This window comes from Erpetoichthys calabaricus, chromosome 10, assembly GCF_900747795.2.
Source record: "Erpetoichthys calabaricus chromosome 10, fErpCal1.3, whole genome shotgun sequence".
Taxonomy (NCBI): domain Eukaryota; kingdom Metazoa; phylum Chordata; class Cladistia; order Polypteriformes; family Polypteridae; genus Erpetoichthys; species Erpetoichthys calabaricus.
This window is the reverse complement of record NC_041403.2, coordinates 68,724,494-68,741,339: the sequence shown is the minus strand read 5'-3', so window position 1 is coordinate 68,741,339 and position 16,846 is coordinate 68,724,494. Positions and strand designations below refer to the sequence as shown.

At 37.4% G+C, this 16,846-nt stretch overlaps 1 protein-coding gene across 2 annotated transcripts in view; it reads left to right on the top strand.

Annotated features, from left to right (window-relative positions):
* The window catches only part of LOC114659119 (cytosolic phospholipase A2-like), a 106,174-nt gene that overhangs the window by 35,163 nt on the left and 54,165 nt on the right, over positions 1 to 16,846 (top strand). The window contains exons 2-4 of one of the 2 annotated variants that reach the window (XM_028811377.2): positions 2,183 to 2,299; positions 2,536 to 2,673; positions 16,044 to 16,125. In XM_028811377.2, coding sequence (XP_028667210.1) covers positions 2,641 to 2,673; positions 16,044 to 16,125 — 115 coding nt within the window. In that variant the 5' untranslated portion in view covers positions 2,183 to 2,299; positions 2,536 to 2,640. The remainder of the gene's footprint in view (positions 1 to 2,182; positions 2,300 to 2,535; positions 2,674 to 16,043; positions 16,126 to 16,846) is intronic. The other variant, XM_028811376.2, reaches the window with a different exon arrangement.

The window sequence follows — 16,846 nt, the reverse complement described above, 5'->3', positions numbered from 1 at the left end:
AAGCTCTCATACATTAACTCAAAGGACCCTGAACAAACATACAGCTCCCCAATCAAAATAGCTTTTCCAATGAAATCTGTCATGCCTTCTTTTCAGCATGCTCACAAATAACATAACTAACCAAATTAAAAAGAACATGCACAGGAACTACCCACTTGATCCACCTCACTGTGCCTGACAGGGCTCCATAAAGTATACTGAGCTACTTTTTATTAGGACAAGCTTTCAATGAACATCTACGGTACAGAAATGTGATCCAGAAATGATCTTAATGTAAATCCTAATCAAAATGCTGCATTTTTTGTGAGATAGACCAAGTCTGGAAGTAGTCTATTGCATTTCAGATGGCACTGTAAAAATTCTACCGATTCACTACCCAGTATGCTTTTCAAGTACTCAGAGTTTTCCTTTTTACTTTCTTGATGAAAAGTTTTAACAATCACATTTCTCATTAGCTATCTCAGTATAAATTTGAGCTAGAGAGGCATTTTATTGAGAACTGACAAATGAGAATTGCTTGTTTGATGGTTTCTAAATGAATTTTTTGTTCACTTTCATATCTGTCACAAATGTTACGTAGCCTATAAAAATTTCTCTTCTTCCTATGAGTCTGTTACAAGTAAGCAGTGGCAGCAGTTAAACTTCTGAAAAAAGGTCAGCTCTGTGGAGTGACAGGCTGATTTTTGCATCTGTAAGAAAAATTGTACACTAGCAGTAAAAGGGCTCTCTGTGCAAAATGTAACTAATTGCAAATACAGTATGTGTGCTCGTGTGAAGCATTGTCAAAAAAAGACAGACAGGGTGGTATTGACAGTTGGTTAATTAATTTACAGCATAAAGGCATCCTCTACTTTTGTAGTATATTGTCTGTAGTACTAGGATGTCCCAAGCATATAAGGCGCTCTATTATTTTCAGCCAATCAATACGTTACAACCGTATTTGCTCAGACTTGAAAGACTGGGATAAACAACTGCAGGACCTCAAACAAGATCTCATCAGACAAGGTTATATCCCCAAAACAACAGACACTCAAATAAGAAGAGCTAATGCCTTCTGGAATATAAAAACAAAGACAACAAGAACCACATTCCCCTTGTTGTCACCTATAACCCACATCTTGAAGCACTTCGAAAAATTATAAAAGAACTTCAATCAAAGCTACACATTGATGAAATGCTGAAAAAAGTACTTCTGGAATCTCCTGGCATACAGACAACCGCCAAACCTGCAGCAACTAATTGTCCGAAGCTCCCTAAGTGAACCGACAAATAACGGTACATCTCCCTGCCTACAGAAAAGATGTAAAACATGTGCTCACATTTATAATACAGACCGTGTAGTTATACCACAATGCCGATTAGAACATCGCATAAAGGGACAATTTTCCTGCGGATCATCTAATTTGGTCTACCTACTTCTCTATATGAAATGTCCTGACACTGCACTCTATGTGGGAGAAACTGGACAAACACTCTGCCAGAGAATTAATTTACACAGGTTTCATATCGAGCGTGGCAACACAGATGTTCCTGTAGCAGTTCACTTCAACAGTCATGGACACTGTGAGAAGGACTTTAAAGTCACAGTGCTTATGGACAACTTCAGAACACAGCAAGAGAGAAAAGAATGGGAAGAGAAACTCATGCTAAAATTTAACACATTACAACATGGTTTAATTAGAGACAAGTGTTTTATGGCCAGATATGAGGATTGTTTACATCTCTCAGACTGACACAGACAACCTGACTACAGACCCACATTGTATTGAAAAACTAATCAGAAACTTCAAAAGACTTTGTTGGACAGTTATCTTATCCAAAGATCTTGAGTAGACATTGTTCCCCTCTCTTGCTTAATGAATCTTAGCCTGGAGAGGTCTATTAATTTTTTACATTTAAGATGTCTCACTTAAAGGGTTTCCAATGTTGTATCTGTCATGGTGACTATAAAAGCACAAGAACTCCAGTTTCTGTATTACATCTTGCCTGAAGAAGGGTCCTGAGTTGCCTCGAATGCTTGCATATTGTAATCTTTTTTAGTTAGTCAATAAAAGGTGTTGTTTTACTTGACTTTTCACTAGTAATATTGTCTGAAATACTAGTTCACATAAATGACCATCTATGTCAAATAATAATTTGGTTGGCTGAATTTCCCTTACTTGATCAGTTTTCTGTTTTGTAGGTATCCTGAAGCAGAAAGAATTCCAGTAAATGTGCAGCTCCACCTATGCAAAACCATCAGACTTCCTCGAAATGAATGCAGATCAGATTATTGCCGAGAAGCAACTTCTCTGATCTGGTAATATTTGATCTGGACCCTGTACAGTGTAAACACACCTAATGATACTGGTCTCTACAATGTTTTTATTGTTTGCATAAATGACTTTACACATAAGGTGAAATGAAAGCATGGCATGTAACATCTCAGTGAAAATGCATTACTTAGAAAGGTGCTGGATTCAAATGTGTGATGTGAGAAACTCTAAAATTCAAAGGGCTTTTCTGTTCCTATAAAGATTGTGCTTTTATTTTCAGGGTATGTTGGACACAGCCTAACACCACTTTTGGAACTACTTGTACTTGAATTCAGCTTCTTTCTTTACCTTGAAGAACAGAATTTCAGCTTTCAGGAATTTGAAGATGTCTTCTATAGATCCTTATCAGTACATAATTGTAAGTACAAAATAATTAAGTTTGAGACATGATGTCAATCAAAAAGTACACAATGTTTGTCTGAGTCAATTATGACAAATGAGGGATTTTAGAGTAACAAACTGTTTCTTGGTACAGTAGGTGTAATTTACTGATTACCTCCCTAATGCAATCTGCCCTCTATTTTACTGTATTATGAACTTGTGGCTATGTTTAAAAGTCATTTACTAATCAATAGACACACAGCCATGTGCCAAGTTAAGCAAACATCTTATTTTTCTTGTGCAAGTTTTCTTACATACATTCATGGATTGTTGTTATTGAGCTTTTTTACTGCATCTTTGGTGTGAACATCTGGTTCTGTACGCTTGGCGGCGTTCATTAGATTATCCCAACATGCACCTCTATTGTTAATTCAAGTGAAAGTTTGTTTCATATATTGATGTGAAAATAAGTAGACTGAATAAGGGAACTCTGTAGCAGGATTAGCATATTGCATGACCAAAATATAGTGAAGCCTGTATAGGAAATGCGAAAATTATAGGATCATATTGCATTTTGAACTTTCAGAAAGTGGCATTGTGTCTAGAGCTGGTTACGGAATAAGTGGGAAAATATGAACAAGCATTTCAGTTTTTATCCTTCCACTTTCTAATCTGCTTTGCTATGATAGGGGGGGCTCCTTTTTTAAGCTGCACCTCCTCAAAATGCTGGTCCCACTAATATGAACCCAATGCTGTGAAGTCGAACATGATCTTGGATGCTTGGTTAATGCTAAATGTAGTCACACAGCATGATTTTTGGATAATAGACATTTTAATCAAAGTAAATGCTTAATTATGGCAGATTATTGACACGTAAGAGATCAAATGTTGTGTGATATCTCTAGGCCAGAGATTCTCAACCTTTTTTTTACTGGCATACCCCTTTAGGAATTAAATATTTGAAAATACTACAATTTTATCTGCCTTAAATTGTTAAGTACTGAATTTTTATTAGTCACAAAACAACTAAAAGTGATGTTTCTTCAATTCCCCATCCTTAATATTGAATTTTGGAATAGCAAGTGATTACTGAGAGATTTTTTTGTAGGTGAGTATGTTTTATTTTTTCTTATACTAGGGGGCTTCGCCCACTGCTCGCTTGTTAAGATGTTCTCTTTTGCAAAAATCCCCCAGTTTTGATACATGGTTTTCAGGCTGTTTTGATTCTAGCATTCCAAGAGATGGGGTATGAGAGGATGGGGTTACATTGTAAGCAGAGGGAGACTTTGAATTGGTGCAGGTGTTAGACATGGAAGAGGAGAAAGAGGTAGAGTGGACAAGACGGGCATAAATTCTTGCAACACAGAGCTAGATATGGCTAATACGGACTCTATGATTATTTCATCTCCTCATCTAAAACCACCACTCCTGGTCAGTGTTATGGCGGCAGTAGGCTAAGCACATCAGCCCAGACTTCCCAGTCCCCAGCTACAGATTCCAGCTGTTCTTGAAGGATTCCCTGGTGTTCCCAAGCCAGCTGAGAGATGTAACCACTCCAACATGTCTTGGGTCTGTTGCAGAGTCTATCCATAGTGTTACTACTGTTTGTATGCAGCAAGAGCAGAAAAAGCTGACACCTTCAAGTCAGTGCAGGTGTGATATATTGAAATGTGATGAATGATATAAAGTTAGGAATGTCATTCACCTTAATCTACACTACATACAAATGTTGAGAATAATCTTCCACATTACAAAAATAAATATGAATGTTGGGTGCTGGTGAATCAGTTGTTCAGGTATTTCTTCACACACACATATGCATACAGAAACACCATCTGGCTGAATACATATATATATATATATATATAAACAATTATGTTCTTAGATTTTTTTAGGTAAAGAAGGCTGATACGGTAGTTCTAGTCATGAAGCCAGAGAGTGGTGATGTGTTACATATGCACATGCAAGTAAGAATTTCAGTATATTCTGTACACGGGGCAATAATGACCTTGTAAATCTATAAAGCATAAAAGTACTAAGATGCCTCCTTACTATGTAGGTCTACTGTTTGTCTTTAAATCAGTCTGAAAGTTGTTAAAGGATGTATTCACTCTAACTGTTGCTGAATCCATGGCCCCACTAGCTTGTTCCATCTCATTGTATAAATGTTCTGTTCGACTGAGGTTCTGTGACTACCTTTGGAAGAATTCGCTGTAATGTTGATGTAACCTTTGTAGAAATTTCCTACCTTTGTGGTATGGAGCCAATATTCAGGTATCCTACTTCATTCTAATGAAAACCCATCCTATACCATTATATTACAACCCCCACCCAGTATTCTTAACAACTGGCAGGATAGATATACTGTATAGGTTTTCAGAATTTTCACCATATCATGATTCTTCCTTCGTTATGAATCAGATTGTGTCTACTGTACATCTGACATGTCTGACTTGTGAAAATGTACAACACATTAATTCAACATCACTATAAGTTGCCTGACTCTTTCCTATCTGTTTATCCTGCTCACGCCATCTCAGCTATCAGCCATTTCCATCAGTGGCCTGTTTTCAACCACAAGACTGCCTTTGGTTTGACCCTTTTTGGGTGTAGCACGGTTGGGCATAAAAACTCTCAGAGGATTACAACTCCTGTTTAGCTTTCTCGTAGACAAAGTTCCATTTAAAGGGTAATGATCTTTGAATACAAATTTTGCATGATAGCAATGATATGAAATTGCAAAGGAATGTTCACTGAATAAATGGATTTCTTGGAGAATAAACAGTAAAACTGCTATAAAGAATGTTTATTGCTTAACATTTTAGCTTTTTTAATTATAAAAAGGGATTTCTTTTATTATCTAATTTAAATGCCAACAGTGGACATAGTACCAACTTACAATAGATGCAGCTTTACTTTGTTACCATTTTAGCTTTATCATTGAATTTTGTGTATATAATAACATCTGGTTCTCAAAAGTTCTGAAATGTTAGTATTTATATGCAGTATTATAAGGAAAATATGCAGCAAAGAACAAATCAATGTGTTCTCCCCGAGGCCAGCAAGACTGTTGGCACCACTGCTTCATAGAATATAAAGTGTGCCCTCTGTACTTTTGAATTTCATTCACTGCACATGCTGAACACTAAAATTTGTCTAACAACCAATTTATAAATCAATAAAATGCTCCCTTTGCTGTCATGGAATACTGCTAAATCCAAAGCTGACTGCCAAGTTCACAGGTTCAACTTAAAGTGTCTGATTGATGCCTTTAATGGGTCACTGATCACCTAAGGTCAGGAAAGACTACAGGAAAAATTTGTTCTTGGGTAGATGGAGCTGCTGTTTCAGGTTCCAAAAAATTAAATAATACAAGCCATTGTCTCTGTGCCTTTTCTTGGGCTGGCAGCAAGCTCAAATGAAAGACATCATTTCCTTTACTGAAAATTGCTTCTTCATACATGGAGTAAAGCTGCCAAGTTGCACTCACTCGTGTTTGGGGAATTGCAGCACATGGATAGGTTATGTCCATGAGAATGGTTTACCAATCTGAAACATTAATGATGTGTTATAAAATTACTTTGACTGCTTCATTTACTAAGGGTAAAGGAAGGGACTCATACTTCCGTTCTAATATTCTAGGGAAACTGAGATTTAAGCCATCTTGCTTTTATATCATATTTGGCAGAATTTGCCCCAATTTCTGTTTGTTTTTTCTGTTAGCGCAGATAGATCTTTTTTCTTTGTGTAAAGCTTATTAAGTGTAACTCCAGAAGCAATATCATTGCCTTATTGCAGGTTGGTGCTGATTCCTAAAAATATGGGAACATTTGATCTGTTGCTGTGTTAAAGAAGCTGCAGATCTTTTTTTTTTTCTTTTTTTTGTTTAGTTTTAGGGTCTTTAGAATTGGAAGCTATAATTGAAGCAATGGCCCCACTCTTTTACAGCTTAATCACATTTCTGCTAAATATAAACTATATCCAAAGCAAGGGTGAATTTGCAAAAACAGAACAGCATCACATCAAAATGATCAAAATTGATTTTATATATACTAGGGGGCTTTGCCCTCTGCTTGCTTCGTTCGCCAGCCCCCCTGCCTGCGCTACGCGCCAGCAACTTCGCGTCTCTGCCGCTCATGGATTTTACTTTCACGAAACAATTGGGAAGAAACACTACTTTTCACTGATGGCAACACAAATTAGACAATCTACAAGTCTCCGACTTAAAGTTTAAAGCCAAACAATATCTACATACTTCTGTCATATCACCTATGTCCATATATTCAGTCTCTTTTCAGTTTTACCTTTTTGGCAATATCGCATTGAATTTTGATTCCATGTTTGGAATTACATTGTGATAATGCAACATATAACTGCCCGTGAGTGAATATCGTTTCTTTCTCTCTACACGAACTGTGTCTAACAATAGCATTCACACAAATCAGAAATGATTGAACCGTGTGCATGGTTGTAAATGTTTGAGATGTGGGCAGGACTTTTCCAAATCTCTGTGCATAAAGTCTTGTCTTGTGGGGATTGAAATTTTCTCTCCCGGGATTTCACTTTCACCAAACAACAAATCTTTTCATTCTCGTGGATATGCCTCTTCATTGGGAAGAAACACTACTTTTTCCTGATGGCAACATGATTTAGACGATCTACAAGTCTCCGACTTAAAGTTTAAATCCAAACAATATATTCAATCTCTTTTCACTGTTTTGCTATTTCACCGAGTAATAATTTCCGTTTGTTTGTGCTAATGCGATCTTTACTATCATTTTTTTGAGACTTTCGAATTTTCATACTTCCATTATCTCTAACCTGCTCTGCATGTGTATCATGCCAATGTTTTCGAATTCTTTACGATGTTATACTTTGTCATCAACTATTTGTCTTTTATTTCCGGCCCCGGGTGTGATTAAATCTCTTGGCACAAGGTCTCGTCTCACGGGACATGAAAGTGTCTCTCTGAGAAAGTCACGTCTCGTTTCTCTTCCGAAGATTTCTTTATTTCAATAGATATATATAAAATTGAAAAAAACGTAATGTTTCCCTAATGGCCACTTAATTTCTTTGCAATCTGTCTATTCATTTGCTCCAGTTTCCAGTGCAAGGTCATTGAGGCCTGCTCTAAAAACAAAGGAGACAACGCCAGCTCACTTAGCATAGGTCACACTTAGCAGAAACTACTATTAGTTCCAATGCTACAATTAGAGAATAGATATTGTAGAATATAAAATCTCCCAGAGTCCTCTAGGCAGGCATAACCAAGTCACTGCACCAAAAGAACTTCATAATTCCATTGAAGAGCACAGAGCTTCCGATGTATAAAATTTGAAGGAGAATGGCTAGACTGCTTGATGGGAGCTTGCAGTAAGGTACATAAATGCCTTTTACAATGTAAGCACAATGCCTGTGTGATAAACAGCATGAGTAAGATGGTATAAATTTATGGAGAGGCTACAGATCTGGAAGGTTTCCATGTCAAACCCTGTTACTGCCAGAAGGACTGTTACTGCATTGGGCCCTTGAGCAAGGCCCTTAGCCTGAAAATTGCTCCAGTGGCACTGTACAATGACTGAACCTCTGCTCTGACCTTCAAAGGTCATGCGAAAAGACCATTTCCCCTCAGGGGTTAATAAAATATATATAAAAAGCAAATATATAGAAGTGATTAGAACATTTTTATAGAATAAAGGAAGAATCAAATGAATTCTGATGCAGGTAAATCCTTTAGAAGATACATATTCAGATTTCAGAAGTCTATAGTCCAGGATGATGGTCCACAATCTGATAGGGCATTAACCCCAATCATGCTTTTAAGATTACTGTAATATCACAAATATAAGGTATTACATGGCAAAGACATAAATCCCATTACAAATTTGAGCTTGACACTCGTCAACCATCCAGTGGCATGGGGAGGGATGGCTTCAGAGGCTTAAGCCCTTGATATATTGTGCCAATCCCCTGATCTTTCATCTTTCATTTATTTACCACCACCCCCCAACTTTCTGCATTTATTTCCCCATTGTTGAACCATTAAGAGGACAAACCCCTGCCTCCAGCTTTTCACAACGATATACGTTTATTAGTGAAAATCCCAAAAGGGCAATCTCCCTGTGGCTCTTCGATGTTATATTCGCATATCTCTGCACTCTAAACTTGGAGGGGAACAGATGGTTGTCTAAGCAGTTTAGAGAATTTTTTAAGTGTGAATTAAAAACGCATTGTATGGAGGAACAAGAGTCTGGCAATAACTGAGTTCCAATTCGAGCACTGATTAAGATATGTTTTGAGGTTGAATGAGAGTGTAACAGCTCAGAGAAGGATGTCCCTTCTCCCTTCCCATCAAATCCTAGAAACATCCCTGCTCCCATGCAGCTTAGCAAAGCTTGAGTTTGAAAGTCTTTGTCAGTATCTGAGTGTCCCCAACATGTGCTTGTCTACAATACTTAGAAATTTAGTCCACATACCTGTTGTTCTGTATGTCAAGTAAAGCTTTCTACCACTAGTGGCATCTTAACCATCAACTAACTTCCATCTGTGCCTTCTGTGTTCTAGTTGAAGACCCCAATTTAAAATAAATGCTTGTACCCTTCATGATTTAAAACACTTCTGTAATGTCACCTGTTAATCACCATTTGGGGTGACTTAAATCAAGCTTTCCTCATAGCTCATACCACACAGTACTGAAAGACATTAAAGTCTTTAATTTTTTATAACTTTATTTTGCAAAAGTAAAATAAGCTTGTTGTACATATAAAATTGTTGAGAATTCTGTGTGAAATAAGTGCATCAGAAGGCAATGCAGAATAGCAGCGCAGCTCTTCAAGAAAGTTAGGCTTTTCGCAAGGGTTGGGCTTGTGTGCCATACCCATGATACTGCTTTCATATTTGTAGGACATTATTCCTACAGGATTGTGCCATTCTTTTCTCTCTTTCCACCTACTTGTGTGAATGCAGTATACCGTATGATCACACTTCATGAAATCAGCAGTGTGCTTTGACTTTCCAGGTTATACTAAAAGTGAAAAGCTCTGAAGGGATTGTTTGAGTGAACAAAGCACTAAAGCAGCAGTGTGATTATTTTTGCCTGCTATGTAAATTACCCGACGCCGTGGTGTCTAATAAAATATTTTTTGCAGAAGTAGTTTGGGTTGTTTCTTTTTGCACATTTTTTAAAATCTAGCTCAGCCTGGTACATATGCATCTAATTTTGGAAGTAACAAAAGCATTTGATAAGAGAGGTGCACATGGTATTATTTATCTGGATTTTTAGAAGGAATTTTATAAGAGAGCACATTAGTGATCAGATTTAAACATGTGGGAATTCAGGGTAGGTGGGTTCAAAATTGGCTCAAATACAAGAAGCAATGGGTTATGGTGAGGGGAATTTTTTGCAGAATTAGGTGATGTTAAAAGTGGTGTTCCTCCGGGATCTGTGCTGGGGCTACTACTCTTTTTTTAATATACATAAATGATATGCACAAGAATATAATCAATAAATTGGTTAGGTGTGCAAGTAATACCAAACCAAATGAAGGGAAAAAGTGCAGAGTCAGCAAAATTGTTAGAGAGGAACTTATATAATATACAGGCTTGGGCAGATTTGTGGCAGGTAAAATTTAATGTAAGTAAATGTAAAGTATTACACAAAGGAAGTAGAAATGTTTGATTTGAATACACAATGGGAGGTCTAAAAATTTAAAGTGCACCTTAAGACAAGGATTTAGCAGCCGTAGTGGACTCATTGCTATCAGCATCAAGACAGCGTACAGGAGTGATCAAGAAAGCTAATAGGATGTTAGGTTATAGTTCATCATGGATGGGGGTACAAGTCATGGGAGGCTATGCTAATAGTTACTAGTGAGGTCTCACCTGGAGTAAGCTGGTCAATTTATTTCTCTATATAACAAAAAGATATTGCAGAAATAGAGAAAGTATGGCGAAGAGCAACTAGGCTAATTCCAGGATTAAGAGGTATGAGGTATGAGTAGAGATTAAAGGAGTTGAACCCTTTCAAATTAAGAAGGTCCGTGACTGAAGTGTTGGAAATTATGAAACAAACTCTGTAACAAGAACACAGGGACATTGTTAGAATGTCACAAAGGTCAGAAAATGTTTCTTCCCACAAAGAACAGCAGACAATAAATTACCAAGTAGTGTGAAAGAAAGTAGCACTTAAGGGCCCTTCAGATATTGACTTCACGTTATTTTGGACAATATAGGTGAACAGGACAAACCAGCTTGTTGGCCTTACTGGCCTGTCTTTGTCACAATTTTTCTTATGTTTTCATTTTTACAGTGAAGCTTTCTTTCTTTCTTTCTTTCTTTCTTTCTTTCTTTCTTTCTTTCTTTCTTTCTTTCTTTCTTTCTTTCTTTCTTTCTTTCTTTCTTTCTTTCCAACTTATGCTTACGCATTGGGAAACTAATGTTTATATTGCAGTGCAACTACTTTATAGTCAGTGTCAGGGACAGCAGAATAAAATGTAGTTATATCAGGTGGGACTGCATCCATACAATACCCACACACACACCTGACCAGACACCATTAACATCTCAAATAAAAACTGAGCATAACCTGTTCCTTACTCAAGTTGGCACTTTTATTATGCTATCCTGGTAATATTCCAAGTAATGCATCATTTGAAATCAGTAAAGACGGGAGAGCTGGAGGGAGCAAAACTCACTAATATTTACGTTTTTATCTTGGTTGACCTCCCACTTCTCTGTAAAATATGATAGTCATAGCTTTAGCATTTGAATGCTGAGATAAATCATTCAGCAAGTCAGACTCCCTTAACTGAGAAATATATGGTGTGATCTGATGCAAGCTGTAGCTGTGGAATATTCAAATGTACTGTGCACAAAATGTTACTCCTTAAGTTATAAACCAGCAAATTCTCCTTCAGTGTAATACCGTATGTGCATTTGTTGTCACTTTACTTACAATACTTACTATACAATGCATATAATTCATGTTTATGGATTTAGTTTAACATTGGTATTTCAGTAAGTTTGAATTCTCGGAAGTCATACATAACATTTTAGAGCGGCTTAATCCACTTGAAGGTTGCGCTTGAGGGTTGAAATCTTTCCCAAAAAATGAGATAATAACTTTATAATTAAAGTTTGTTATAATACTGTTCAGTGTGTACATATATGCATCATTGTGTAGTAAGAGTAAAGAACTCATGTTATTAACCTGATGATATGGATGGGGTGTCATCAGTCTAGTCTTCTTACACCTTTGAAAAGCCACCATTCATGAGTCAAGCATGCAGATTAAGTCAAGTACAAAGACTGCTGATGAAATGTGATGGCCAGGTGCACTTTCTGTTACGACACCTCAAGAAAATCTGTTTTTTTTGGTCTGTAAGTGAGTATAGGATTAAATGTGAAAACAGTTTCTAAGCTGTGTAATGCAGCTCTTAGTTATGCTGCAGGACTGAGTGTGGGGAGTACATGGAGGAGAGCTTGGTCTGGTATGCTGCCCATACTGGCTAGCTGCCAGTGAAAATAGAAATAAAAATATCAGGAGAAATGGATAGGAGCATATAGGGAAAAGAAAGTAACTTACATAGATGTCCAGATTGAATAAAGTGAAGAAGTGAAAGGCTCCTGATGTTTGTGTATTTAGATTCAGAGTCATGAATGAGCACCTTTACTGGGTGGTTAAAGTTTGTGCAAACACTTTTTAGCCAAAGAATTGTAGGTTCAAACCCCACCTTGGGCACAATTTGTGCAGCATTTTAACATTCTTCTTTACCCATATGGTTGAAATCACTTGGCTATTATGACCAGAGGCATAGCTAGGGTTTTCAGCGCCCGGGGACAACTGAAGATTTTGCGCCCCCTCCTGTTTGCCGAAATGCAATGGGGAACATCAATTCGGCGCCCCCTGGATGCTGCGCCTGGGGACAGATGTCCCCCCCTTGCCCCCCCCCAGCTGCGCCACCGATTATGACCTGGCCCAGTATGAGTGAAGTTTGGTGTGTATGTGAAAGTGCCCTATAATAAATTGGGTTGTCCTTTGATCCTAATCCTCCTAGAACAGCCTTCACGTGACCTGTATTCAGTGGGTTCAGAAAATTAATGTACGGATGAAAATGAACACTACATGCCCTTTGAGTTTGATCTGAAAAAAACAAAAGTCCATGAAACAATTGATGACTCCCTTGATTCTGTATTGAATACGTGGGTTAGCTAAAGGATAAATCAATGGACATATTTTGACACTGTCATATGGCATAGTCCTTTCATAGCCATGCTGGGCGAGAAGCTCTGTTGACTTCTAGGTCTTTTATAATCCAGCTGTTCAAGTGGTAACAGAATTTTCAGAAATACCGTGGAATTCCATATGGACTTCAGAACAGAAATGGCAAGACTCTTTGTTGTCATTTAGTCATTTTCTATCCCACCTAGTCCTGAACAGTGTTGCTCAGCTAGAGTCTTGATCTGGATAAACAACATCATACTTGGTAAATAAATTGGGAATATGTACAAGGGAATATAATATCGATGCACAGCAAATCGAAAATCACAGTAAAGATATGCCTAAAAGTGAGATGATGTGGCTGCAATCTTGATTTGACAACACTGCAGAAGTTAGATAGTTAAAGCCATCAGACTAATAAATCACCAGCCACACAGATGAAGTGTTATATCTTAACATCAAATGAATGTTGTGATCTTTGAGCTTACTGGGATTGCTTCATCGTGGTTTTGATTTCACCACACTTCAGTAGTAAGATGCTTTTCCCATATTAAAAAAAAAAAAGCTTTGCAGCTCAAAGCAGACTTATTGTAAATAGTTACAAAGCCCAGTGTCGTCAATGGTCATACTTATTGGTTTGGAATTGTCACTGTTATTTACACTTTCTACTCTTAAGTTAAGATATTTTCACAGTAAATACAGAACTAAAAAGTAGAGTAGTGGTATGAATGCTCTGTGTGTAGAGGAGGAAGTTTTTTAAAATGGACAAAAGAGGGGAATTCTTGTGTGAAACTATGAATGATTTATTTGCAGTACTACCAGAGCAAAGAATTAATTTCTGTTTGCAACATTTGGTGCCAAATCTACTCTACTCAGTGTCTTTTTTGCAGTAATGTGTATTTTAGGTTAGTTGGCATCTATAATTGAGCCCCAAATTAGTTGGTGTATGCGGGTGTTTTTATTATTGCTATGTTTATTATTACTTTGTGTACTGTTAAAAGTAATTATTCTTCTTTGTACTAATTTTGAGTGTGCATATATGAGATAACACTGGTTGTCAGTTGTTGTTTCTTTGTTTATTTTATTGAATCCATTTATAAAGGCCTTATGTATTTATACTTTCCCGCTGCAAACACATTTCTGTCTGGGATAATAAAGTCTACCTAACCTAACCTGTGTGTGTGCACTCTGTAGTGGACTAGCTCTTGTCTCGACTGGTCCTTGCTTTGGGCGTGATACATGTTGGATGGACTTTAGCCTTGCAACCTTAAACTTAATGAAGCTACAGGGAAATTCACTCAAAAGAGGCAACGAATAATTTGTAAGAACTCTTGCTAGGACGAAGTAATTTGAACGAAACAATGTGCAATGTGCTCCTCAGTATACAGAGCTTCGAACAATCCGAGATGCCCCTGCATCAGAGCGAAGAAGTAGGCGCCGGACAGCTGTTGAGACGTTTAACTTCCATTTGTAACTTCTGGGTACATACCGCCAGTACCTCTTCATTCAGTCACTCGACTTCTCATCAGGATAGTAGTGTACAGTATTGATCAGCACGTCTTCATGGTGCAAACCTATTCGGTCACTAATTCATTTAAGCAATATCAGAATCAACTGGATGATCATGAATTAACAGAAGGTTACTTCCAGCAAGATGGAGTAACATGTCATGAATCAGCAAGTAGCATGGCGGAAATTGAGTCCTCCTTCGGCAACAGAGTAATTTCAAAGGGACTTTGGCCACCACGGTCACCAGATCTGACACCACCAGACATCTTCCTTAGGGGTATGCTCAAAGGAAAAGTCTATTGGAACAAGCCTCGCACTGTGGAAGATTTGAAGGAAAACATCCAACGTGAAACTGCTGCCCTTCCCCCTTCAAGACACTTGCCGATACGTTCAGGAACATGGAGCGCTGCATCGAAATGTGTCTGGCAGAAAATGGAAACCACTTCAAGCATTGCATGTAATGCAATCAATTACACATATGTCAAGGTATATAGCGTATTTTTTTGGTTCAGATTGCTTACAACAGAATATTCAGGGCCTCTTTTGAGTAAATATCCCTGCAGTTTGGTCATTGGGCAGTGAAAAAAAATACTTTCAAGACAATAATTAAAGCTACAAATGTCTTTCAGTATCTGTCGTAAGGGGACACAGAACCAGGTAGGAACATTTCTAAAGCAGATCCTATACAGTATATTGGTGATTCTCTACTATCTTCTTCTATAATACGCTACCGTGGCTGTTCGTTTGTCTGTCCAGATATGAAGAGGTAGGGGAAGTGATGGCGAAGGTGGTAGGGAATGAGAACGGCGCCCATATGCATGCGCCACACTGCCGCCCAGCTGACCACTGGCGAGAGTTGATCCTATAATAAAATAAAAATAAAAAGAGGAATAACCTTGGACGTCAATCATCACCCCGAAAGCAGATAGTAGACATCACGTAGTATATGTGTACCAAATTTCAGGTCAATAGTTCAAGCTACAGATGATTTAATATCCTGGATGGACAAACGGACTGTCACGGTAGCATATCATATAAGAAGATATGTTTTCCTTCATTTTTTTCTGACCATAGCTAGATATAGTTGACATAGCTAAAATGCTGTTCTCTTTGTTTATTATCAATAACATGGAATGAAGATTGTGGGTAAAAAGACCACTAAAATTGTTCATCCTAGAGCTCCTGAGATGTGAACACTCATTCATTGTCTTTAGGTTTCAGATGTTCCCCACAACACCATTGGTTCAGTGAATGAAACACTACTGCAGATTACTTGAGGAAAGTGGCAAGAATTTAGTATGTGGTCATTTGTGAAAAAGAACATAATCAGAAATACCAGAACAGAATTCAGGAAGGAAAGACTGGCAACAGATAAAAAGGAAATGCCAGAGTGCTAAGTGGAAGTGGAGTGCTGTATATATACACTGTTTTAATAATTCTGTCATCATTCATTAATTTTGCACATTAGCAGAATTGTTTTTCCATAACTTCAGATCCTGCATTACATGGAAAAATTTTAAAGTAACATTATTAAAAAATCTGCATGATTCTTATATAAGCCATTTTTAATATTCTATTCATTAAAGTTGTAAAACAATTAGACTTTTTTAGATTAGGGTTCTTTTACGGGACTTTTATTGATTTACAGTACTTGTGATGTTTGTTTCTGTTCAATCTAGGTGGAACACCAGTACTCTCACAAATTCCGAGTGAAGGTGGTACGAGCACAGAATGTCACGAAAGGAGCAATCGGTGATTTGCGTAAGTGATTTCTTATAATATATTACTCTGAAAAGGAATGCATCTTTTTTCATTATTTCCCTCAGATCCTATTTCATTCAATAAAGGTCAACGATGTTGAAATATGTTGTTTTATGCTCATTTTTCCACATTTATCTTTTTAAAGATTAAAATAGTTCATTGCACACCTGTGATCCAAAATTAGAACCAGGGAGTACAACTAATGTTTCTTTTTATTGGCTTTTACTGTGTTACAATGACGTCAATTGATGAATATTTTTAGAAGTATTGTAAGGAAAGATGGGCTGTAAAGTCACCTCACAACTCACTGGATTTATTTAATGGCCCCCATAATACTTTTTTTTATCTCTTTTTGACTAGTTTTATTCCTAAATGCCTTTAATAAATACGCATTTTTTTACATTTCATTCTGTTTTACAGTAATTCTACCTACTGCATACAATTTGTCTCCCTCAGTAAACCGCATCCATTCATAATCAAACCCTCTCAATCCATTTCAAGGTCCTGGGGTCAGGTCCTGTCCAGGTAGCACTGGATACAATGCAGAAAACACCCTTGAACTTGGCAGTAGTCCATTACAGGGTTCAGTCATGCCCTCACCCACGCTTACACATATGGGGTCTAATCAGGGTGTCTAGTTAACCTAACTAGTGCAGCTTCAGGATGTGTGAAGAATCCGAAATACTTGGAGCATATCCACAAACACAGCAAATACATTTAT